General features: G+C 42.7%; 1 protein-coding gene across 9 annotated transcripts in view; it reads right to left on the minus strand.

The window, feature by feature from the left end:
* The window catches only part of LOC122542310 (TRIO and F-actin-binding protein-like), a 366,873-nt gene that overhangs the window by 63,497 nt on the left and 276,777 nt on the right, over nt 1-26,599 (minus strand). For all 9 annotated transcript variants that reach the window (XM_043679926.1, XM_043679930.1, XM_043679931.1 and 6 more), the window contains 4 exons: nt 23,755-23,844; nt 18,830-18,939; nt 17,456-17,494; nt 1,785-2,268 (listed from right to left, as the gene is read on the minus strand). In XM_043679926.1, the coding sequence (XP_043535861.1) occupies nt 1,785-2,268; nt 17,456-17,494; nt 18,830-18,939; nt 23,755-23,844 (723 nt within the window). The remainder of the gene's footprint in view (nt 1-1,784; nt 2,269-17,455; nt 17,495-18,829; nt 18,940-23,754; nt 23,845-26,599) is intronic.

The following is a 26,599-nucleotide window of genomic DNA, read 5'->3' on the forward strand; positions in this document are numbered from 1 at the left end:
GTGCAGAGGGGGGGGTGAGTGTGAGGGTGTTTCAGTGCAATGGGGGAAGAGGATTCTGTGCATCTGGTGGGGAGTTCAGGGCGTAAGGTGGGAGTGAAGGAGTAGGTTGAGGAGGGATTTCAGTAAAATGGGCATAAGGGAAGAGAGAGTCAGTGCATGTGGGGGCTCAGTGTGTGTGGAAGGGGGAGGGTGTCTCATTGCGTGAGGGTCATTAAGATTTGAAAGTACAGGGACGCCAATTGACGCTAAAGAAAAATTGCTTGGAGCAAGAACCAAAAGCTGCTTTGGTCTACCCAGTACTTGACTTGAAGAATTTTCTGCTCATCCAGGATCAGATAAGCAGCCTTATCTGATAAATTAACACCACTGGGAGCGATGCACTGTGCTTTTGGACGATGTGGCTCCAGGGCAGCTTATTGATGAAGAGGCTGGGGGAAGGAAGACTGGTGTGTAAGTGGGAAGAGAAGATATTACAGTCCCATCCCAGAGGAGGGTGGTCTGGTCAACTGTATCAAAGTCAAGGTAGAGGACTGGGAGGAGAATATAGTTTTGTTAAAGTCACATATGTGATGATGCTGCTCCTTTAACAAAGTTAGGTTGTCCTTTATTTTTTTTTCCAGAGGGGTTGTAAATGCATGCACTCCTATATGTCTGGTTTGTATGGGTTTTAGCACCAATTTGTTTACAGCTAACAGATACTGCCTTAGGAAAAAGGCTTTCAAGTTTTTTAAAAAATGCACATTTTTACAATGAAAGGGGAATGGCCAGTACTCCCAACCTAACTTTTCTCTGGTTTGTTTTGGTTTGAGCAGTCTGGCTGCTCAGAGCTGTTGGTCAGTTGTTGGCTGGGAATCCAAAGAAACCGCTACATGGAAGAAAGTGTTCCATGCTGAATCTCTCTGCCATCTCTCTCTCTCTCTCTCTTCTGTAAAACCTCGTGTTTTGATTTTACCTTTTTGCCAAGAGTTTTTATGGAGATTGTTGCAGGAATTTGGAACAGCATCATTAAGTTAGGATAATCTGTTGGGTTTTCGGATCGGTTAAGTTATTCTATATTCTGTTCTCTTTTATTGATGCTTCATTCAGTAATCTTGTAAATTAGTTCTGCTGTGTTTAAAACTAAGTGGTTGCGCCAGCTATATCACTCCTGGAATAGCCACTCTACGCCTTCCTAAAACAACCAGCAAAGTTAGGGTCCATGCTACTTTCTTGAAATGTTTTGAGGGGCGTCTGGCCTGATCCATAACACACAATGTAATTTGAGAGTCTGAAAAGTGGCATTTTAGTTCTGTAGCTGGGGCAGAAACCTTATTTAAGGACTGTACTAGTTAACATATGGGATATCTGGGCTTTCTGAAACTCGCCAGAGTTAACAAGATAACACAGCCAGGTTGTGAGGTACATAGGGTATGGATGTGGTCTTCCCTTATAACAAGAATGACACTTGCTCACAGTGAGAACGTATGCATACTTTCTTCTAACATGAGGAGACATTTGTGCTGCATCTACCACACAGTTCTAGCGGACACAAAAGACCTTTGGTCAGCCTAAGTTAGCAGTCTGAATTTTGGATTTGGTTCTGATGCAGAGATTGAGGTGATAAGCATCGATGTTTAAGTGGAAATTAGATAACACAAGGGAGGGAAGAATGGAGGATGCACTGAAAGGTTGTGATGGCAAAGACAGGAAGATTCTGGTGTGCTGCAGAAAGAAGGTGAGCTGAATGGCTTGGTTCTTGTGCTATCATCTCTATGCTGGTTCCATTCCATATTTCCAAACATTACCTCCTTCTTCAGTTGCTCGGTGACTCTGTTGTCATTGACAGCGGGATTGGGAGATCGCAAGGACATGATGGGGACCTGCCTGTGGTCCCGTAACGGAATACGTTCGAGCTCCTGCCATTTCACCTCGATGTCCTTGCCGAGGGCCTCAGGGATTTGGATGAGGGGGGAACTCCATTCTGCCCCCTTCTTTGGGCAGTCATTCAGATTTGTGGACTCAAACCACTTGCTACGTTCAGCAATCCGTTGGGCCTGCTCACAGGTCAGCTCGTCCGCCTTGGAAGTGTCCTGCACCCGCGATGACTGCACGGGCTCCAGCTCCACGCTCTCGACTGGTGATACGAACTGCTCATGGCTCTCCGCCCTGCGGCTGCTCCATGGGACCTCCAGCCGGGTCTTGTCAGCTGTGGCCGCTGCTTCCTGTCTTGCTGCGTTTCTTCGTGCTATAGTGTCACGGAAAGTGTTTTCCTTGTTACTCTCTGTTAAACTGGAATATAGAAAGAGAGATTATTGAAACGAATCGCCATCATCTGAACACAACAATTCACATCTATAAAACATTGTTGATGTACCTCAGGAAGTCTCACAGAGTTTAGGGCAAACACAACTTGATATCAAATCACATCATGAGATATCCCTACAGGCAAAAGTTGCTTGGTGAAAGAGGTAGGTTTTAAGGAGAGTTTTAAAGGAGGAGAGGGAGGTGGGAATGTTCAAAGAATTTGTTCTCTGTACAATGTCATATTAGCTAACGGTTCAACTGCTAATGGAGTAGTGAAAAAAAAAATCAGCAAGGCATAGTGGGCAGCACGGTGGCACAGTGGTTAGCACTGCTGCCTCACAGCGCCAGAGATCCGGGTTCAAGTCCTGCCTCAGGCGACTGACTGTGTGGAGTTTACACGTTCTCCCCGTGTCTGCGTGGGTTTCCTCCAGTTTCCTCCCACAGTCCAAAGATGTGCAGGTTAGGTGAATTGGCCATGCTAAATTGCCCGTAGTGTTAGGTAAGGGGTAAATGTAGGGGTATGGGTGGGTTGCTGGTCGGTGTGGACTTGTTGGGCCGAAAGGCCTGTTTCCACACTGTAATGTAATCTAAAAAAAATCAGGGCTGCTGGCCTGGAAAAGGCTGCAGAGATAGGGAGGGACAGGCCACAAGAGGGACAAATTTGAAAACAAGGATGAAGATTTTACATCAGGTTGGTCGGGTATGGTCAGTACCTTGCTTATTGTGAACAGCTGAAGGGAAACCCTCCATCTTTCTTTGGTATGTATACCTTACACTATCTGAGATCATGCTGGTACTGAAATTCATATACCATTTGTGTGATAGGCATTTGTGTTTTTAGCACTGGTCCTAATCTGCTTACATTTTCAAAACTTATAATGCAGTATCCAACATTAGATATGATACTGCAATTAGACAGCATTTGTTGGATAGTCCTGAATGTGCCATTACACCTAATTTAGGATCATCAGACTTGCAGTGTGGTACACCTGGTTTCTGGATATATTAATACACAGGATCCTTGTTCTTTGCAGACAGAAAGAACATAGACTGTGCCTGTTTCAATTCAACAAAATAGGTGACAGTGATTCGCTGGTTTATTTCTCAGGGCAATGTCCTGACCAAGGAAAATCAACCTATCTAGTTGAAAATATAAACAAAGCTGAGCTGTTAACTGTCAGCAGCATTTAAAGGTGCATTCTCCATTGCAATGCTTTTCTTAATCAAAGGCCACCTATCAACCAAACACTCTCAGCTCAAACAGTATAAATGTTGGTTTCCCCTTTGAATTTTTTTCTTGTGAAATGTTCTGGGTGCAAAAGGAGAAGCTTCAACAAAATGTTTTTTTTTCATCAATACTTTCTAGAATTCTTTGACAAAGTAAAACACACAGTGGATAGAGGAATTCCTGGAGATACAGTGCTCCAGAGACTTTAGGAAAATTGTTTAACAAGTGTTATGGATTTGAAGAAGGGGTAGAAAACGGAATTAAAAACTGGTCAAAATTAGAATACAAAAAGAGAAGCAATTAATGGCACATTTTCAGAGCAGTTGAAATGGAGAATGGTGACCAAAAGACCTCTGTTCTAAGGCCATGTATGTTCATGGCGTATGTCAAAGTTTACGGTTTAAGCCAAAAAGGGAATGGTGTCAAAATTTGATGAGACCAAAATAGCAGGTGTTTAATTCTTTAGAAGAAGAGGAAGGTAAAAGGAGATGCTGAGAAGATAATTGTTGAAAATGTTGCCGTTAGATTTCAATGTTAATAAGTGCAAGGTGATAAGGATTGGCTCTTTTTAAAAAAAGTCAGTAATTATATGCAGAATGGAAATAGGCTTGAGGCTGTGGAAGGCCCTCTTGTGGCACAGTGGCAGTATTCCTGCCTGTGGACCAGAGGGGCATGGGTTCAAGTTCCACCTGCTCCAAAAATGTATAATAACGTCCCTGAACAAGTTAATTAGAAAAATAGATTTTGTTTTAAAAGCAGATGCACGGATGGATCTGATAAAACGTGACGCTGGAAAAGGCACAGCAGATCAGACAGCATCCGAGGAGCAAGACAGTTGACTACAACCACATTCTAATATGCCAGCTGTGATTGCAAACAGTGGAGAGCTTTTCCCAAATTCCAGTTTTGCTCGGTGCCATACTTAGTCAAATGGAGCGTTGATGTCAAGGGCTGTCACTCTCATCTTACCTCTGGCATTCAATGTCACTAAACAGGTTATTTGTAAGCAAGTGCTGCTTGATAGCACTAATGATAACCCATTCCATCACCTGTCAATGATCGAGAGTAGACTGATAGACTGGCAATTGGCCTGGATAGTTTTGTCCTACTTTGGATGTACGTGACACACCTGAGTAATTTTCCACATTTCCAGGTAGATGCCAGTGATGTAGCTGAACTGGAATGGCTTGGCTACATGTGCAACAGGTCCCAGGGCAGACGTCTTCAGTATAATTACCAGAATATTGTCAGGACCATAGCCTTTGCATTACCTAGTGCCTCCAACCATTCCTTGATTTCATTATGATTACATTGAATTGGCTTAAGAGTGTTATTGATAATACTGGGAAACACTGGAGCTAGCCAGCAGAGCCTGTTCTGCTTTCAGCTACATGATTGTTGATCTTCTATCTCAACACTAACTTCCTGTATTATCACCATAGTCCTTAATATTACAGAATCTCAGAACTGTTACATGCAAGTAGGCCTCTCAGCCAGTGTGTGCACCACTAATTCACATAGTGGCTGTCTCCTGTCTTCCCCTCATTGCCCTGCACATTCTTCTGTTTCAAATTAGTGTAACTCCCTTTTGACTGCATCATTTGAACTGCTTCCACCAACATTTAGGCATGCATTCTTTCATAAGCTAGAAAACTATCAATCTCTGACTTGGATATAGAACAGTGCAGTACAGAACCAGGCCCTTTGACCTATCGTGTCTCTGCCAAACATTATGCCATTCTAAAATAATCCCAATTGCTTGCACATGGTCTGAATCTCTCTATTCCTTGCATGTTCATGTGTTTCTCTAAATGCCTCTTAAATATTACTATCATATCTGTTTCTACCACAGCCCCTGTCAGCGCACTTCAAGCACTTATCACCTTCTGCATAAAAAAAGCTTGCTTCACATATCTCATTTAAACTTTCACCCTCTCACCTTAAACCTAAGCATGTCCCTGTTATGACATTTCCACCCTAGGAAAAGTCACTGACTATCCACCCAAACCATGTCTTTCATAATTTTATCTACTTCTATCAGGTCTTACCTCAGCTTCCAATACTCTGGCAAAAACAATCCAAGTTTGTCCAACCTCTCCCGACAGCTAATACATTACAATATAAACAACATCCTGGTGAAACTCTATGCACCCTCTCTAAAGCTTCCACATCCTTTCAACCAGAATTGCACACAATACTCCAAATGTAGCCTAACGTTTTATACAGCTGTAACATGACTTGCCAATTTCTATACTCAATGCCTTGACCAATGAAGGCAAGCATGCCGTAAGTTTTCTTTAGCACCTTATCAACTTGTATTGACACTTTCAAGGAATTATGGACTTGCAACCCAAGATCCCTATGTATATCAATACTCCTATGGGTCCTGCCATTTACAGTATACTTTCCTATTGCATTTGGCTTCCCAAAATACATCACTCCACAACTTGTCTGGACTAAACTCCATCTGCCATTTCTCAGATTAGATTAGATTCCCTACAGTGTGGAAACAGGCCCTTCGGACCAACAAGTCCACACCGACCCTCTGAAGAAGAACCCACTCCCCTACACCTAATACTACGGGCAATTTAGCATGGTCAATTCACCTAACCTGCACATCTTTGGATTGTGGGAGGAAACTGGAGGACTGGGAGGAAACCCACACAGACACGGGGAGAATGTGCAAACTCCACACAGACAGTTGCTCAAGGCGGGAATTGAACCCGGGCACTGTGAGGCAGCAGTGCTAACCACTGAGTCACCGTGCCGCCAACTTCTCTGCCCAACTTTCTAGCTGATCTAAATCTTGGTGCATTCTTTGACAACCTTCCTAACTGCTAATCCGATTGTCATGTTGTCTGCAAAATTACTAATCAGACCACCTACATTTTCATCCAAATCATTTATATATTTTATACATAACAGGGGTCTCAACACTGATCTTTGTGGAATACTATTGGTCACAGATCTTTGGGCAGAAAAACACTGCTCCACAACTACCCTCTGTCTATTATGACCAAGTCAACCTGTATCCAACTTACCAACTCACAATGGATCCCGTGTCTTTTAATCTTTTGGACCAGAGACCATGAGGAACCCTGGAAAATGCTTTAGTAAAGTCTATATAAGCAACATCTACTGCTCTATTCTCATAAATATACTTAATGATCAAGTCTGCAAAGTCCTCTGGAGTAAGGAATTCGCAAGATTCACCACCCTCTAAGTGGGGAAATTCCCTCTCATCTCAGTCCTAAATGGCTTACTCCTTATTCTGAGATTTGTCCCCTGGTTCTAGTCCCCTGCCTCAGCTAAGGGAAACATCCTTCCAGCATTTTATCCTGAGGAGCCATTTAATCATTTTGAATAAAAGCAAATTACTGCGGATGCTGGAATCTGAAAGCAAAAGAGAAAACGCTGGAAAATCTCAGCAGGTCTGGCAGCATCTATAAGGAGAGAAAAGAGCTGACGTTTCGAAACCTGCTGAGATTTTCCAGGATTTTCTTTTTTGGTTTAATGATTTTGAATGCTTCAATCAAGTCAACTTTCATTCTTCTCTTTCTAGCATCTCTCCAATTATGTACGGTTAGGGAAGGAGGGCAATATGTTAATGTCTGGCTAATTACTCGATTAAGTTTCTTAATGCCTTAATTTAAGGTTAAGATGATATGGATGGTGCCTAGTCATTGTTTGAGTACTTGTAATACTGGAAGGAGCTTTAAAATAGAGTAGTCAATAAACTCAACCCAGAATGGAAGATGTCTTAGTTTTATGTCTTACCAAGTGGCTTGGATCCAGATTGACACCACAGATGCAACAATAACATCTAAGATTAAAAAGTAGAGGGGTGAAGTAATATGGAACATAACACAAACAAAACAGGTAAAACAGCTGCTTGCTTCAGCCTTTAATGAAATCATGGTTGATCTTTCATCTGAGCTCCACTTTCCAGTTCTATTCCTATGTCCCTTGCTCATTCAGTATCCAACAATCTATTAAGGTCTGATTTGATAACTGCACAGGCATATCATCTGTAGGAGAGAATGCCAAAGATTCACAATCCCTGCAGTGAATGAACTTCTCTTCATCACACAACTAATCTCACTAATTTGTTCTGTATCTGTGACCCCTAATTCTAGATTCCTCATCCATGGAAACATCATCCCACTGTCCACCTATTTAGAGAAGATGGTAGTATGATAATGTCACTGAACAAGTAATTCAGACTTCCAGGCTGATCCCTGGGGATTTGGATCCAAATCCCACCATGGCAGATGGATGGCAGATGGTAACTATGCAACCATTATTGATTGTCTAAACATCCACATGGTTCACTAATATCCTTCAAGGAAGAAAATCTGCATGTTTACCTAGTCTGGTCTTCATGTGACATCATACACGTGTTGATGCTGAACTGCCCTCTGAAATGGCCAAGCAGGCCACTCGGCTCAAGGACATTAAGGATGGGCAATAAATGCTGCCTCGCAGTGACATCCACATTCGTTAAATGAAGTTAGAAAAGCCCTACCGAGTCTCTTAAGAATTTAATATATTTTGATTAGGATTACCTCTTATTGTTGACTTCTCAATCGCTCCATAGGACAGGAGAACGAGGAATGCCCTCTGAGGGAAGTACATCTTTCCTTGGACAAAGAGACCAAAACTACACACAATACTCGAGGTGTGTAGTTGCTTTGTTTAATTGCAGTTAGACTCCTGCTCTTAAAAGAATTGATAACCAGATGGTACAGTTTTAAATTGTTTTGTAATTGAGGCAAGTGTAATGTGAGAAAAAAAAATTCACTCTGTGAGTAGTTAGGGTTTGGAATGCACTTCCTGGAATGGGCTGTGACAGTTTCCATTGAGGCATTCAAGCGAGGGTTGTATGCTTATTTACATAGAAACAATGAGAAGGATTATAGGGAAAGGCAAGAATTTGGCACTAAGTCAAAATGCTTAGTGCAGACACAATGGTCCATATGGCTTCCCCCCCCCTCTGTATTGTAACAATTCTGTGATTCCGTGAAATAAGGATGGTTTCTCTAAAGGAAACGAGTGAACCAAATGGGCTCTTATAATAATTAATGATAGCTTTATGTCACTATTCCTGATACAGTATCAGATTTCATGAGTAGAATTTAAATTTATAAATTTGAACCTGTAACTCTGGGGCAGTAGTCCAGTGGCACCACCAGTATACCAGTATTTCACCCAGTTAATGCTACCATTGATTAGGAAGAGTATAAGAAATAGAAAGATAGATGGGGGAATGGAGTCAGGTTGTGTGCACAACTGACACAGTCAGAGGCTCCTGCAACTACAATGATGGTATAAAATTACGCCAATCTAATCCTGATGCTTTTTGCAATGAGTGAAACATCCTAAGAACGCAAACTCCACTTTCAGGATGGTGATGGGTTGAGGAAGGAGAAGAGTGAGTTCCTTGGCTAAGAGTCTGAGTGAAAACGAATTGGAAAAATAGAGACGTCCTTGATTTCTTGTTTTCTCAGATCAGTTTTTGAGTGGAGGAACCTCCCTTGTCCATGTGACAGGAAGCTGAAGAAACTACCCATTTATTGTCATCATCCTGCTCCAAGGAGGACCTAAGGATTCTCTCACTTGCTCCCTGTTCAGGATCTTGCTGATTTCCTCGCCAAGAGATCTCACTCTCCCCCCTCTCAGGTAACATCCATCGTGCCTTTGAGGAATAGGTTAGTCATACAGCCAAACAGCATAGAAACAGGCTCTATGGCCAAATATGTCTACGCTGACCAACAAACATCAAACTATACTTTTCCCATTTATCTGCAATGGGTCCATAGCCTACTATGCCATGGTATTTTAAGTGCTCATCCAGATGCTTCTTAAATGTTGCGAGAATACCTACCCCACCACCTGCTAAGGTAGTACTTTCCATGTTTCTACCACCATTTGGGTGAAAATGTTTTTCTTCAAATCTTCTCTAAACCACTTGCTCATCACCTTGACATGTCTGCCATGGGGAAGCGATTCGCATGATCTACCCTGACTATCCCACTCAAACTTTTGTATACCTCAATGAGATGCCCCCTCAGCTTCCTCTACTCCAAGAAAAACAACACCAAGCTATCCAGTTTCTCCAAATAATTCAAACTTTGCATCCCAGGCAACATCCTAGTGAATCTCCTTTGCATCCTAGGTATTTTCTACTGCAGGCAGACCCACCGCCTCCCCTTCTGAAGGTCCGAAGGCTTCTGCCAGTATTTGACACCCACTGTCTGTTCAGTTACCCTAGAGCCAATCATAGTTTTTGGCAGGCTGATGGCTTTTGTCATTGATAACTGGTCACCACTCCAAAAACCAATCAGCTAATTGTTGCCTGCAGAATTTCATTTTGTACACATCCATTGGTTAGTATTTGTTGCATGATTGTTCCCAACCTAGTGACCCTGTTAATACCGTTCCAGTACAATATAACAGACCTGCCAGCAATTCCACGCTGCATAGGGTTACCCCAGAGATCCAATCATGACATGACATCAGTGCATCAACTCAATTACAAATGACAGCACATAGAGTCATAGAGATGTACAGCACAGAAACGACCCTTCAGTCCAACTCATCCATGGCGATCATATATCCTAAATTAATCTAGTCAGCACTTGCCAGCACTTGACCCATATCTCTTTAAACGCTTCTTATTCATATACCCATCCAGATGCCTTTTAGATGTTGTAATTGTACAAGGCTCCACCACTTCCTCAGGCGGTTTATTCCATACACTCACCAAACTCTACATAAAAAAGATGCCCCTTAGGTCCCTTTTAAATCTTTCCCCTCTCATCATAAACCTATCTAGTTTTGCCCTCTACTTTTGGACTCCCCTGCCCCAGGAAAAAGACCCTGTCCTTTTACCCTATCCATGCCCTTCATGATGTCATAAACCTCTATAAGGTCACTGCTCAGCCTCTGACACTTCAGGGAAAACAGTCCCAGCCTATTCAGCATTTCCCTATAGCTCAAATCCTCCAACCCTGGCAACATCCTAGTTTCACAACGCCCTTCCAATAGGAGGGAAACCAGAACTGCACACAATATTCCAAAAGTGGTCTAACCAATGTCCTATACAGCTGCAACATGACCTCCCAACTCCCGTACTCAATGCTCTGACCAATAAAGCATACCAAATGCCTTCTTCACTATCCTATTTTCATGAGACTTCACTTTCAAGGAGCTATGAACCTGCACACCAAGGTCTCTTTTTTTTTAGATTAGATTAGATTAGATTACTTACAGTGTGGAAACAGGCCCTTCGGCCCAACAAGTCCACACCGCCCCGCCGAAGCGCAACCCACCCATATCCCTACATTTACCCCTTACCTAACACTACGGGCAATTTAGCATGGCCAATTCACCTGAGCTGCACATCTTTGGACTGTGGGAGGAAACCGGAGCACCCGGAGGAAACCCACGCAGACACGGGAAGAACGTGCAAATTCCACACAGTCAGTCGCCTGAGGCGGGAAATGAACCCGGGTCTCTGGCGCTGTGAGGCAGCAGTGCTAACCACTGGGCCACCGTGCCGCCCACTATTTGTTCAGCAGTACTCTCCAGGACCTTACCATTATGTGTATAAGCCCTGCCCTGATTTGCCTTTCCAAAATACAGCACCTCGCATTTATCAAAATTAAACTCCATCTGCCACACTTTGGATCAGTGGCCCCTTTGATCAAGATCCCGTTGTAATCTGAAATAACCTTCTTCACTGTCCACTACACCTCCAATTTTGGCGTCATTTACAAAGTTACTAACTATACCTCCTATGTTCACATCCAAATAATTTATATAAATGATGAAAAGGACTGGACCCAGCACCGATCCTTGTGATACTCCACTGATCACAGGCCTCCAGTCTGAAAGGCAACCCTCCACAACCACCCTCTGTCTTCTACCTTTGAGCCAGTTCCATATCCAAATGGCTAGTTCTCCCTGTATTCCATGTGATCTTTTTTAAATAGTCTATCATGAGGAACTTTGTTGAACACCTTACTGAAGTCCATATAGATCACATCCACCACTCTGCCCTCAACCTCATCAATCCTTTTCGTTACTTCTTCAAAAAACTCAATCAACTTGGTAAGACATGATTTCCTACACACAAGGCCATGTTGACTATTTCTAATCAGTCCTTGCCTTTCCAAATACATGTAAATCCTGTCCCTCAGGATATCCTCCAACAACTTGTCCACCACTGATGTTAGGCTCACCGGTCTATAGTTCACTGGCTTTTCCTTACCACCTTTCTGAAATAGTGGCACCATGTTAGCAATCTCCAGACTTATGGCACCTCACCTGTGACTATCAATGATAGGAATATCTCAGCAAAGGACCCAGCAATCACTTCCCTAGCTTCCCACAGAGTTCTAGGGTATACTTGATCAGGTCCTGGGGACTTATCCTTTTTTTTAAACGCATTTTAAGACATCCAGTACCTCCTCCTCTGTAATATGGAAATTTTTCAAGATGTCACCATCTAATTCCCATATTCTATATCTTCCATGTCCTTCTCCACAATGAACACTAATGCAAAACACTTGTTTGGTATCTTCCCCACCTCCTGTGGCTCCACACATAGGCTGCCTTGCTAAAAATGGGGTGCTCTATTCTCTCCCTAGTTTTCTTTTGTCCTTAATGTATTTATAAAATCCCTTTGGAATTCTCTTTAACCCTATTTGCCAATCTTTTAAAATCATTTCTAAGGGTTCTTTATTGGGATATGGGTATCCCTACCTGTTGCCCATTCTTAGTTGCCCTTGAGAATGTAGTGTTGAGCCACTTTTTTGAACTCTGCAGTTTATGAATCGTAGGGACACTCACAGTGCTGTTAAGGCAAGTGGGTTCCAGGATTTTGACCTGTTATCAGTAAAAAGGTGATAGAAGGAGCAGGGTAGGGTGTCACATGGTGCTCATCACCAGTGTCAGTATTTCTGGATGGGGGGGAAAAATCAATGACTGAGTAACCTGTTCATCTGGATGTCCAAAGCAACCAATTAGATGCGTGGACTATCTTGGTTGGTAGGTCATTTGGTCAATGATTGGCATTGTTCAAAGGTTCAAAGCAATAGCAATCATTGGCTGAAAAGGTCATGGTTGATTATGCAGTTCCTCCTTTCTTACTTAACTAATTTTGAGGACTCTCAAACTTGTGTGAGGACTCTTCTCTTGGAACTTTCTTCACCTTAAACCTGGCTTTTGCCTACTGGACTGGAAGGTAACCTCAGGTGCCTAGTTCCTTACTTCTACAGCCAATGGCCTTTCTAGACCTCCTCCTATGATGATGTGGCTCTGGATCAGGTCCTATCCACACTACCTCCGCAACGGTGTGAAGTTGTTCCTTCCTCAAATTCCTCATTGTAATGGTGTGGCCCTGGTTTCACTTTGCTTGCTTATTAGTGTAAAGTTCCTTGAACAACTTCATAAAAGCACTTCTTCTGTAACCAGCAATACTTCATGATGATCACATGGCCAAACTGAAGCTCCATTTTGAAGTATTTGAGATCCAGCAGAAGGTTCAAGCCCCACCTTCCCCAGACATGTCATTAGGTATCTGAAGAGTTAATTAAGACTATCTAGAAGATATGTCAGACCAGTATGTGTCATTCACAGTTTTACTGGTTTTCCTTTTAGGATCTGAGCTAATTTTGTAGTTAATGTTGTTAGATTAGGAGTTCTGACATCCAATTTGCACTTAAAGTTCTTTACTGCCAAGGATATGATGCAGGGACTGGAGGGACAATTGGATGCTGTCAAATGGAGTTTGCAGCTCATGGACAACATCTGGCACAAAGTGTGCCAGCTGGCCGGAAGGCTGGATGCCATATTAGTGAGGGGTGAGTTACACAAAGATATGCAGAGCAGGCCAGTCACGTCATCAATCCAAAGCATCACTGATCTGACACCAGTATTACCAAGATACAGCAATGGGTTTTAAAGGTATTCTCTCCTCTCCAGCTGGTACCTCTCCTCTCAACCTCCATACGTTTTCAATGTCATAAAGACCCATGCTCATTCCAGTGTGAGTTGTCTTTCACCAAATTACTTGCAGGTCAGTTGCTGGTGTATTTCCTCTGGCTGTTGCTGCAATTCAACTGTCTCCTTGAGTCCATGCTCTAAGTGGGTTTAATGACCAGATTGTGCAGTGACTCTGTTTTTACTGATTGGAGCTTGGGCCTGCGAACTGTGAAATCTAAAGCTGAAACTACTGATACTGTGGTTGTATGATGTCAGCAATTGGATACCATCACAAATCTGGTTAACAGAAACGAAAGGGAGGGCAGACAGGAGAAACTGAGGTGCAAAAATGTGGCAAGACATTGTTTCGAGTTGGCATCACCACTGCAGAAAATGCAGATAATGCTATCGTGAGTTTACATGAAAATTTGCCATCTTCTCTAGTACTTTGGAAACCAGAGAAGAACATTTTACAAATAAGGTAAAGGACAAAACAAATGCGAAAGAGATGGCATAAAAAACACTGCAATTCCTCCGCCACCGCTTCTTAACATTGGAGCACGACTTGAAGATGCCTCCAGACACAGGATTTTGTCTGAATTGGCCCTCAATCACAATCAAATCAAACGGCCTCAGACTACAGAGGCCAATCAGTTCCAGCTTCGGTTTAATAGTGAAAAAAATCAAATAGTGAAGTTTAAGAGATGAGACTGGCTGGTTTTCAGACCTCATACACTGACTACATTGTTTTGCTTCCCTTGCTGGCTGTTTACTGCAAAGGTAACTCTGACATCCAATCCTCCTTCTTCAGCAGCTTGTGGATTTGGTAGAGTTGACATGGAAGAAACTCTATTGTCTTCTTCCAGCATGGGAAACAGAAATGATTGTAAAGTGCTAACTTGAATGGTGTTGTGTCTGACAGGTCTGATATTGATATGAGTTAATGCAAAAACATCCGGACGGAAACAGATAAATGCTGAGTAAGTTGTGAGTACTCCTCAATGCCACTTTCACAATGGGAGAATGAGAACTTTCTTTTCAGGGGTGGGTCAAACCGAATAGCTGATGTTAATAATGATCATTTTTGGGCTTAATTGAAGTGCAATCTCAGCACAAACATGTAACTAAGGCAAAAGAAGGTTGGAAATCAGCAAAGTGTCTTCAAGCTTACAATTTAACTTATTCTTCACAAAGTGAATTTATTCATATCTTTGTTAAGACGGTCAAATCTTTCATCTAAGGGAATGTGAAAATGTGAAAGATTTTTCAACAATGGTTGGTGCTGTTCCAGGTATATCACACATTGGGCAAAGTGCTTTTATCTGGAGTTACTTAACACTTCTGATGTTTGCAAAATTCAACAGTCGTTTTATTCATTCACTGCTAACAATAAGAAGAGTGACATTAAGATTTAAACTATTATTTATAAAAGTGACAGTCATATTTGAAGACTTTAGTGGCCAGAGATAAGACACTGGCAGCAACATGTCTGGTCCTTTCACCAATATTCAGAGTGAAACTCAGGAGAACTCTTTTTGCAGTGACCAGTATTGTGGTTGAAAATGTGTTGCTGGAAAAGCGCAGCAGGTCAGGCAGCATCCAAGGAACAGGAGAATCGACGTTTCGGGCATAAGCCCTTCTTCAGGAATGAATGTGGTTGCCAGTAATGTGGTTGCCAATCTCTAAACATGTGTGATCTGGATTCTGCTTCTTGCTGCAAAAAGGTAATGAACTTGTTCTTAGGATGGTGCAAACTGTCAGGTCCAAACTGGTGGGATATTTGCAAAAGCCATGTTGATGCATCTCTCCAAGGTGCATTGGAGAATCTATGATCAGACATGGTTGCCAGTGTCTGGCCCATTGCCCATCACCTGACAGGCATTCATATTGTCCTCAAGGACATCTTGAAGCTAAACAGTTTGACATAAGGCCAAGCTGGAAATGGCGAGTGCTACCAGTTATGCGTCACCTTTCCAAATGTGTTTTGATCACAACCTTGAGTTTAAAGTGCTCACTGCAATGAAACTAGGTGATACAGGCTCAGAATTCTACTGCTAACATTGAAATTCACAAGTTGGAGGACCCTGGGATTTTTAAAATTCATTCATGGGATGTGGGAATCATTGGGTGGCCCTAGTTGCCCCTGAGAAGGTGGTGGTGAGCTACTGTAAATTTACATGTGCTGTAAATGGACCCACAATGCAGTTCAAGGGTTTTGACCCAACAACAATGAAGGAACAGCAATATACTTCCAAATCAGGATAGTGTGTGATTTGGAGGGTTAAACGTACGTTCCATATATCTGCTGCCTTTGTCTTTCTTGGTGGTAGTGGTCATAGAGTCATAGAGCATGGCCATGCCAACAGGTTTCCCAAACTAAACTTGTCCCACTTTGGGTTTGGAAGGTGCTGACTAAGAAACCTTGGTGGATTTCTGCAATGCAGCTTTGTGGTTGGCACACACTGCTCTATTGAGCATTGGTGGTGAAGGGAATGAATGAATGTGGTTGTGGTATCAATCAAATCAGATGCTCTGTCCTGGATGGTGTCAAGCTTCCTGAGTAATGTTGGAGTTCACTCATCTAAGCAAGTGAGAAGTATCCCATCATACTCCTGATATGTGCCTTGCAGATGTTGAGCAGGCTGTGGGGAATCAGGGGTGAGTTACTCGCTGCAGGCTTCCCAGTTTCTGAGCTGCTCTTTCAGCCATAGTATTCAGATAGCTAGTCCAGTCCAGTGTCCGGTCAATGGTAACTCCCAGGATGTTGGTTTTTAAATACTTTGAGAAATTGGAGGCCTATAATTTATAGGGATGCGGAATTGGTTTCAATTGGCTTGGGCATTCATTAATTTCTGTCAGAAGCTTATTATAGGAAAATAAGTACTTTTTAATGTAAGTAAACCAGGTACTGACACTGCAGTTCCAGAAACAATGGCATTTCCTATATTCAAAAGAAGAATTTTATAAGGTCGTACACAAAGTGAGTGAAGGAGCAAATCACAAGTTCTCAGTCAACTTTTTGGATAAGCAATCAGTTTAACTTTAGATTCACAGAATCCTTGTAGTGTGGAATCAGACCATTCGGCCCATCGAATTCACATCAACTCTTCAAAGGGTATCCTACCCTGATCCACTCCCCTACCCTAAACCCTGTAACCCTGCATTTGTCATGGCCAATCCACCTAAACCGCACATCTTTGTGCAGGGGGGATTGTGGGGGAGAAACTGGTGCACTTGAAGGAAACCTACGCAGACATGGAGAATATGCAAACTCCACACAGACAGTTGCCCCAGGGTGGAATCAAACCCTGATCCCTAGCACCGTGAGGCAGCAGTGTTAAACAATGAGCCATTGTGCCACCCCTTTCTTGGGCTTTTGAAAAACTGAGATTATTATAACTGACTGCAAGAAATTTTCTAAACTCCAGTGAACATAGTCCTAACTGATCGAATCTTTCTTCACACAACAGTCCTGCCATCTCAGGAATCAGTCCAGTAAACCTTTATTGCACTTTGTAGCCAGTAGGTCCTTAAATTTTATTTGAAAAAATATTATTTGAAACAAAACTTAGCTATCAACATTTGCAAATAAAGGACTAACAGTAAATATTTAAATAGAAGCCAGTTTTATCCACAAGAAAATATTACGAGCTGGCATGTTAGGAAAAATATAATTGCATGAGGTATAGCATCTAAAGACAATTCACAGAGCAGATGTGAGTGGAGTCGCTATCTCCCCTTTGCCTTCTGAACAAAATCACAAAGCTGAAGTTGAAAGAATTATTTCTCAAGGAATTGCTGAGTGAAAAGCACTAACACCATTGTTTAAAGTTACAACTCCTGATGTTTCAATGCTCTGCCCTCCGAACTAAGAGAATTTATCCAGAGAAGGTAGTGGAAGAAGAGAGCAACAGAAAAAGGCAGTTAAATAAAATAAACGCTGTCATGGACTCTAACCTGGATTTAGGAGGTGGTGTTTTCATCCAAATGTTCCTCCTGAGCAGCAGCAAGTGGAAGCAGGAAAAACAGAGCAGACAGTAGAAAACTTGTTAGTAAAACCAATAAAGTACGGCACATTTCCACATCATCTCTTCAACAGTTAAATCAATTCATGACTGAAATCTATATTTCTGAGGGACTTCATTTACATTCACAACTGAGATCCAAACTTCAAAACACTTTATTCAGAATTCTACAAAACCCACACTTTTCCACTCCTTCCCCTTACCTCCACCCCAACTCCCTTTTCTTATCTCCATTTGACTCCCTCACTTTAACTCCATCCCAATCCCTTCCTTTACCTTCTCGTTTTACCCCCTTGCTCCACCTCTCTCTTCCCTTACCAATCCAGCTCCCTCCTCTTATCCTACTTCATATTCCTCTCAGATTTCCCTCTCTTTGTTGGTCACTGTTCTCAGTGGCTTGTGCATGGGGAAAGGAGAAGGAGACATCCAGAGCGTGACTCCCGTCCTGTCCCAAATAGTGAATGTGATAGGCCAGTGGTTCAGGTGGAGATAGAGCCTGGCTGTGATAGTGAGCAGTCTAAGGCTTTTGATGTGCTTTTAATGCTCAGCACAGAAATATATGGAAATGTATACCAGAACCAAAATAGTGACTAATAAATGCAGTGGGGAATTCATAGAATCCCTACAGTGTGGAAACAGGCCCTTCAGCCCAACAAGTCCATGCTGACATTCCAAAGAGTAATCCACCCAGACCCATTCCCCTACCCTATATTTACCCCTGACTAACACATCTAGCCTACACACTATGGGCAATTTAGCACTGCCAATTCACCCATCTTGCACATCTTTGGACTGTGGAAGGAAACCATAGCACCAAGAGGGGACTCACGCAGACACGGGGAGAATGTGCAAACTCCACACAGACAGTTGCCCGAGGCTAGAATCGAACCTGGGTCCCTGGCGCTGTGAGGCAGCAGTGCTAACCACTGGGCCACCGTGCCGCTCAGATGAGGATTCTTTAGCCAGAGTGGAAGGAATGTGGAACTTGCTCCAGTAGAGTGTAAAATAGGTGAATAGTGTGGATGTATTTTAAGGGAGTAGTTCGTTTTATTTATTAGTTCACAGGAAATGCACACTACTGGCTGGCATTTATTGGCCAATCTGAAAAGGTGGCGGTGAGCCACCTACATGGACTGCTGGAGGTTCCAGTAATGTAGGGACACAGTGCTGATAGGGAGGTAGAAAAGTGCACAACGGAGAAAGGAATACAATGTTAATCAACTGAGATAAAGCAAAGGTGAGGAGGCTCATATGGAGCATAAACACTAGCAGAGACCAGGGCACTGGCATGTACTCTATAGCTTACTTTGTCACGTCGGGTACGGTAGTTGGTCGAACATGTATTCGAAGTGCCTCAATCCAGTTCCTCCGAATCCCAGATGTCATTGCTGATAGGGTATAAATGGACTCTTTTGTCTGAAAGAGGGAAGAAGCTGATGTTAAGGAGACGTTGGCAGAGATGAAATTGGCTTAGTTTCGTGGGCTGAGAATGACAGCGGACAGATATTTTCCTGATGGATGCAAAATATACAGTGAAGCTCTTGGGGAGCATTGCTAGGACTACGTCAATTTAGAAAATGCACGACTTACTTGGCTCAGAAGGTCTCAGCAGGACATCAAAGCTCTGGAGGGACTCCAGAAGAAATTTACTAGGATGGTATCTGGGATGTGGAACATGCTTTAAGGAGTGAGATTGGAGAATTTAGAATTGGTCTTTAAGATCTGAGAGTGTTTAGAAGTGACCTATTCGAGGCTTTCAAATCCATGACAGGTTTAAATTAAGAAAGTGTGAAGTAATTATTTTCTCTAGTAATTGGTCAATATCCAGAAGAGTCTTAAATTTACAATGATTGACCACGAGAGTTGAAGGCAAATGAGGAGAAATCCGTTCGCACAGATGTATTGGTTAAGATCTGGTTGATGGAATCAAATTTCATTAGAAATTTTAAAAGGCTGTTAAGATTTCTTTACCTCAATCTGTTTAAACGTTCATCTGGATTGGGTGGGACTAGAACTTGAGCCAGACGTAGGGATTTCCCCACTCCACCCCAATCCCGAATCAACCTGTTCAGAAACGTTATTACATACACCTAGACCAGATAGGACTTGAACCTAGGTCTCCTGGCTTAAAGGTAGGGATACTATCACCAGGTGAAAGTGAGGTCTGCAGACGCTGGAGATCAAAGCTGAAACTTTATTGCTGGAACAGCACAGCAGGTCAGGCAGCATCTAGGGAACAGAAGATTTGACGTTTCAGGCACATGCCCTTCTTCAGGAAGAAACGTCGAATCTTCTGTTCCCTAGATGCTGCCTGACCTGCTGTGCTGTTCCAGCAATAAAGTTTCAGCTACTATCACCAGGCCACAAGAGCACTTGAAAGCTTATTAGATCCATTCTTGATGAGGATAACTTTCAGTGTGTGTTTGTGTGTGTGGGCATGCATCAAATACTAATTAGATTGTTCATTAAAAAAGACCGAAGGGACATGATGAGCTGAATGCCTCTGTTATTCTAAACCATATCATAAGAATCATAAGAGTATAACACATAGGTGCTGAAATAGGCCACTCAGCCCTTCAAGCACACTCCAATAAGATCATGGTGGATCTGAATGTGGCCTTAACTCTACTTTCCTGCCCCTTCCCTATAGCACTTGGTTACCTTGTCAACCAAAACATTTGATAACTCAACCTTGACATATATTCAATGACCCAGCCTCTATTCTTCTCCAGGGAAGAGAATTCTACAGAAAATGAGCCAATGAGAGAAGAAATTCCTCATTTCCATCTTAATTTTAAAGTATGTCCCTTAGTTCTAGGTTCCTGACAAAGGAAAATGTTCTTTAAGCATCTATGCTGTGAACCTCCTCACATAATTGTCTGTATTTCATAAGGATTACCACTCCAACTTGTATAGGCCTCCAACTCCAACTGTTCCACCTTTCCAGATGAACCAATCTTTCACCTCAGTCCCTTTCTGAACTGCTTCCAAGATGTGTCCATCCTTACTCAAATAGTGCAATAAAACTGCACACAATACTCAGGCCTTTCCTATTTTTATGTTCAACCCCACTTTGTTAAAATTTAGTGATGCTGATTCAAACAACAGCCAACAGGACATCTTATTAAGTCCCTGTTAATTTGGCAAAATTCAAGCTGTTTTTCATGTTAATTTGCGGACAGTCACTCTGGGCTGACTGATGGTTAATGAGAGCAGGCTGATGGTCACTTGTTGAGGGTTGATGGTCAGTGGGGGCAGGTTAATGGTCAGCAGGAACTACAAATACATATTCAGTTCCCTCTTGAAAGGTTCCGGCATCACATTGCTCATCAGACTAAGCCTAAGATCCTGAAGGAACTCGATAAAATGGATACTGAGAGAACATTTCCTCTTGTGGAAGAGAATGGAATTAGTGGACACAGTTTAAAATAAGAGGTAACCTTTTTATTTGGAGATGTCACAGAGTCATAGAGATGCACAGCACAGAAATAGATCCTTCGGTCCAACTCATTCATGTCAACCAGATATCCTAAAGAAATCTAGTCCCATTTGCCAACATTTGGCCTAAATCCGTCTAAAACTTTCCTATTCATGTACCCATCTAGGTGCTTTTTAAATATTGTCATTGTACCAGCCTCTACCACTTCCTCAGACAGCCCATTCACACACGCACCACCCTCTGACCCTTAGGTCCCTTTTACATCTTTCCCCTCTCACCTTAAACTATGTCCTCTAGTTTTGGACTCTCCCACTCCAGGGACAAGATCTTGTTTATTTATCCTATCCATGCCCCTCATGACTTTATAAACCTCTATAAGGTCACCCCTCAGTCTCTGATGTTCCAGGGAAAATTGCCCCAGCACAAACCCTCCAACCCTGGCAACATCCTTATAAATCTTCTCTGAACCCTTTCAAGTTTCACAACATGCTTCCTATAGCAGGGAGATCAAAATTGAAAGCAATATTCCAATAGTATCTAACCAATGCCCTGTGGAGCTGCAACATGACCTCCCAACTCCTATACTCCATGCACTGAATAACAAAGGTAAGCATACCAAGCGCCTTCTTCACTATCTTATCTACATGTGATTCCACTTTCAAGGAACTATGAACCTGCACTTCAACGTCTTTGTTCAGAAACATTCTCTGGGACCTTACAATTCAGTTTCTAAGTCCTGCCCTGACTTGCCTTTCCAAAATGCAGTATCTCACATTTTCCTAAATTAAATTTCATCTGCTGTTCATTGGCTCATCTGATAAAGATCCCTTTGAGATAACAATCTTTGCTGTCCAATATACCTCCAATTTTGGTGCCATCTGCAAACTTACTAACTATACCTCTTAGCTCACATCTAAATCATTTATATAAATGAAAATTGGTGGATCCTGCACCGATCCTTGTGGTGCACCAGTGATCATAGGCCTTAAGTTTGAAAAGCAACCCTCCACTACCACCCTCTGTCTTCTACCTTCGAGCCAGTTCTGTATCCAAATAGCAACTTTTCCCTGTATTCCGCATGATCTAACTTAACTAACCAGTCCACCGTGAGGAACCTTGTTGAACGCTTTACTTAAGTCCATAAAGGTCACGTCTACTACTCTGCCCTCATCAATTCTCTTTGTTACTTCTTCAAAAAACTCAATCACGCTAGTGAGACATGATTTCCCACACACAAAGCCATGTTGACTATCCCTATCAGTTCTTGCCTTTCTAAATATATGTAAACCTTGACCCTCAGGAATCTCTCCAACAACTTGCCCACCAACAATGTCAGGCTTACTGGTCTATAGTTCCCTGGCTTTTCCTTATCACCATTCTTTAAACAGTAGCACCACGTTAGCCACCCTTCAATCTTCTGGCACCTCACCTGTGGCTATCGATGATACAAATATCTCAGCAAGGGGCCCAGCAATCACTTCCCTGCTTCCCACACAGTTTGAGGGTACACCGGATCAGGTCTTGGGAATGTATCCACCTTTATGCATTTTAAGACATCCAACAATACCTTTTCTGTAATTTGGATGTGAAGGATTATTTTTCTCTTAGACGATCATGGGTCTGCGCTAGTCACTTCCCCAGGGAGCAGTGGAAGTGCGGTCACTGAATATTTTGAATTTGGAGTTAGACAGATTCTTGATAGACAAGGAAGTCAAATGATATCAGAGGTAGTCAGAAAAGTTAAGACCACAATCAGGGCAGCTATGATTTTATCAAAAGGCAGAACAGTTTGAGAGGCTAAGTGGCCCACTGCTGTTCATAATTCATGTGCTCACTGTAACTTGCTGTGTTAAAGAAATTATCTGCATACCCCCACCCCTCTGCAGTTCTTATTGTCAATTAACTTTTATCTACGAGTTCTGGTGACTGGTCCTCCTGCCAAGTGGAATCAGTTCTATAGAACAATGCAGGGGCCATTTACTGTGCCAGTGTCCGTTCTTTGGAAAAGCTATCTAATAAGTCCCACTCCCCTCAAATTGCTATACTTCAATTAATGAAACTGAAATCCCTCATTCCTGGTGCTGTTCTGGCTACTTTCTTTGGCACCCATTTTGAAGTCTCTGAGACCACGTTATCTTCTGACCCGCCCACCACAGGTGTCCTCCAACAGAGGATGATATTTGACCAAGGCAGCTATGAAATCAGGGAAGGTTAATGGGTCAAGCAATGTCAATAATGCAGAATATGGGCATTTTATGGCTGGAGGGGCTTCAATATTGTGAACATACTGGAGGGACTCAAATTGGCAGTGCTTGGAGAGGTGGGTGAAGCTGGGGCACAGAATAGTGTTTTAAGCCTTAAAATAGTACAATTGAAATTGACACTGTATTCAGACAGAGAAGAATGAAGAATACATCTAAAGAGTTTGAAGTCAGAGCAATAGCCTTGAATGCAAACTCTGGACCAAGTGTCTCATTCTACCAGTTATTCGTATTATTCACATAGGTTGCAGCAACAAGCAAGAACAAGTTCAGAAGAAGGAGTGACCAGGAAAATTGGCTGATGAATTGGCAGCTCTTTGGTATAAAAGTGAGATTTACTTCCCACGAATCACTTGGTGCTTTGCTGTTGTGTGACTTGCAGCATTGCAAATCAAGAGGGCCCAGGATTTCCTTGGATCAACCACCAAAATGTTGAGGAATAGTGGAGGAAGCCATTGGGTCTTGTGAAAATTCCGAGTCAGGATCTCGGGCTTCAAGCATACATTGAGAATTAGAGGAAAGCCTGCTCACGTGGATCTGGAACCCATAGTTCCGTTGAACCTGATACTCGGTTACATCATTGCAGCTTCGTAAGTCAATCTCTCCATCCAGATCATTGGCCTGAGAAGACAAGAAGAAAAGTTTGATTAACAGCTCAGCTCCACAGTCTGATAGAACAGCGTTGGAAGCCAGTGCCATTTGCAAACAGCCAGTCAGCTACAAATCCACAAAGTTGCAGTCAGTGTGATGGGTTGAAGTATGTCTATTTTAACATAAGAATTATCAGGATTAAGGATGATGAACTGATCCATGCTCTGTGATGTTGTGGCTGTTATGGAGACTTGGATACCCCAGGGGCAGGAATAGTTGTTGGATGTTCCAAGGTTTAGATGCTTCAAAAGGAATGGGTGGGGTGGGGAGGGAGGTAAAAAAGAGAAGGGCGGGGGGAGAGTGGCATTGCTAATTAGGGATAGTATCACAGCTGCAGAAAGGGAGGCTGTCGAAGAGGGTTGGGTGGAAGTCAGAAACAGGAAAGGAGCAGTCACTGAGAGTTTTCTATAGATCCCCCAATTGCAATAGAGACATGGAGGAGCAGATTAGGAGGAAGATTTTGGAAAGGTGCAGAAGTAACAGGGTTGTCATTATGGGTGACTTTAACTCCCCTAATATTGATTGGAATATCTTTAGTTCAAACAAACAGTTTGGTTGAAGCAGTTTTTTTGTCAGGTGTGTCCAGGAAGGATTCCTGACTCAATATATAGATAGGCTGACTAGAGGGGAGGCCATACTGGATTTGGTGCTTGGCAACGAACCAGACCACGTGTCAGATCTTTTGGTGGGAGAGCATTTTGGTGATAGTGATCACAACTTCCTGACCTTTACCATAGTCATGGAGATGGATAGGAGCAGACAGAATGGGAAAGTATTTAATTGGGGGGAGGGGAATAACAATGCTATTAGGCAGGAACTGGGGCACCTAAGTTAGGAACAGATGTTCTCAGGAAAATGTACGACAGAAATGTGAAGATTGTTTAGGGAGCACTTGCTGATAGTGGATTGGAGGGTGGAAAATGGTAAGCCCTGTTCAAGATGGGAATAGGGATAATCCTGGGAGTTATAGATCAGTCAGTCAGTCAGTCAGTATTATGTCTTGTGTTGGGCAAATTATTGGAGAGGATTCTGAAAGAACAGGATTTATGATTACTTGGAAAACTATAATTTGATTAGAGATAGTCAGCATGGCTTTGAGGGGGGAGGTCTTGCCTCACAAACCTTATTGAATTATTTGAGGATGTGACAAAACACATTGATGAAGGTAGAGCAGTGGATGTGGTGCGCATGGATTTTAGCAAGGCGTTTGTTAAGCTTCCCCATGGTAGGCTCATTCAGAAAGTAAGGCATTGGATACAGGGAAATTTGGCTATCTGAATACAGAACTGGTTGGCCCATGGAAGACAGAAGATGGTAGTAGATGGAGAGTATTCAGCCTGGAGCTCGGTGATCAGTGGTGTTCGGCAGGGATCTGTTCTGGGACCTCTTCTCTTTGTGATTTTTATAATGACTTGGATATGGAAGTGAAGGATGGGTTAGTAAGTTTGCCAATGACACGAAGGTTGGTGGAGTGGTGGATAGTGTGGAGGGCTGTTGTAGGTTGCAATGGAACATTGACAGGATGCAGAAATGGGCTGATAAGTGGCAGATAGAGTTCAACTTGGAAAAGTGTGAAGTGATTCACTTTGGAAGGTTGAATTTGAATGCAGAATACAAGGTTAAAGGCAGGATTCTTGGTAGTGTGGAGGAACAGAGGGATCTTGGGGTCCACGTCCATAGATTCCTCAAAGTTGCCACCCAAGTTGATAGGTTTGTTAAGGCAGCGTATGGTGTGTTGGCTTTCATTAGGAGGGGTATTGAGTTTAAGGGCCATGACGTTATGCTGCAGCTCCACAGAGCCCTGGTTAGATCACATTTGGAATATTGTGTTCAGTTATGGTTGCCTCTTTATAGGAAGGATGTGGAAGCTTTAGAGAGATGCAGAAGAGATTTACCAGGAAGCTGCCTGGACTGGAGGACATGTCTTATGAAGAAAGGTTGAGGGAGCTAGGGCTCTTTTCGTTGGAGCAAAGAAGGATGAGAGGTGACTAGGTAGAGGTGTACAAGATGATGAGAGACAGATAGGGTGAATAGTCAGAGACTTTTCCTGAGGGCAGAAATGGCTATCACAGGGGAGCATAATGTTAAGGTGATTGGAGGAAGGTTTAGGGGAGATGTCAGAGGTTGGTTCTTTACACAGAGAGTGGTGGGTGTGTGGAATGTACTGCCTGTAGTGGTAGCAGAGTCAGATACATTTGGGACATTTAAGCGACTCTTGGATAGGTGCATGGATGATAGTAAAATGTAGGGCACATAGGTTAATTTGATCTTAGAGCAGGATAAAAGGTGGGCACAACATCAAGGGCCAAAGGGCTTGTACTGTGCTGTACTGTTCTATGTTCTAAACAAGGTGAACATGCATGATTCTCCTTTGTTCATGATGCAGGTTTCAGATGCCAGCTAAACTGGTCAACACAATTAAATTGAAGACACAGCAGACACGGCCCCATGGGAGGTTCCTTTCCCTCCCTCAATAAATCCTATCAGCATAGCTTTCTATACCTTTCCCCCTAATGCGTTTAACCAGCATCTGTCAAGCGTATCTATGCTACTCACCGCAAATGGACCTTGAGGTATTGAGTTCACAATTTAACCACATGCTTGTATCATCTTAGTGCTGTAGGTGTTCATACCACATTGGACATATACATAACTCTTGACATTCTCCTAACAAAATACTTTCGTCTTAGTTTCCAGTGGGGTTGGAACCCACATTCTCAGAGCA

This window comes from Chiloscyllium plagiosum, chromosome 39 (assembly GCF_004010195.1).
Source record: "Chiloscyllium plagiosum isolate BGI_BamShark_2017 chromosome 39, ASM401019v2, whole genome shotgun sequence".
NCBI lineage: Eukaryota > Metazoa > Chordata > Chondrichthyes > Orectolobiformes > Hemiscylliidae > Chiloscyllium > Chiloscyllium plagiosum.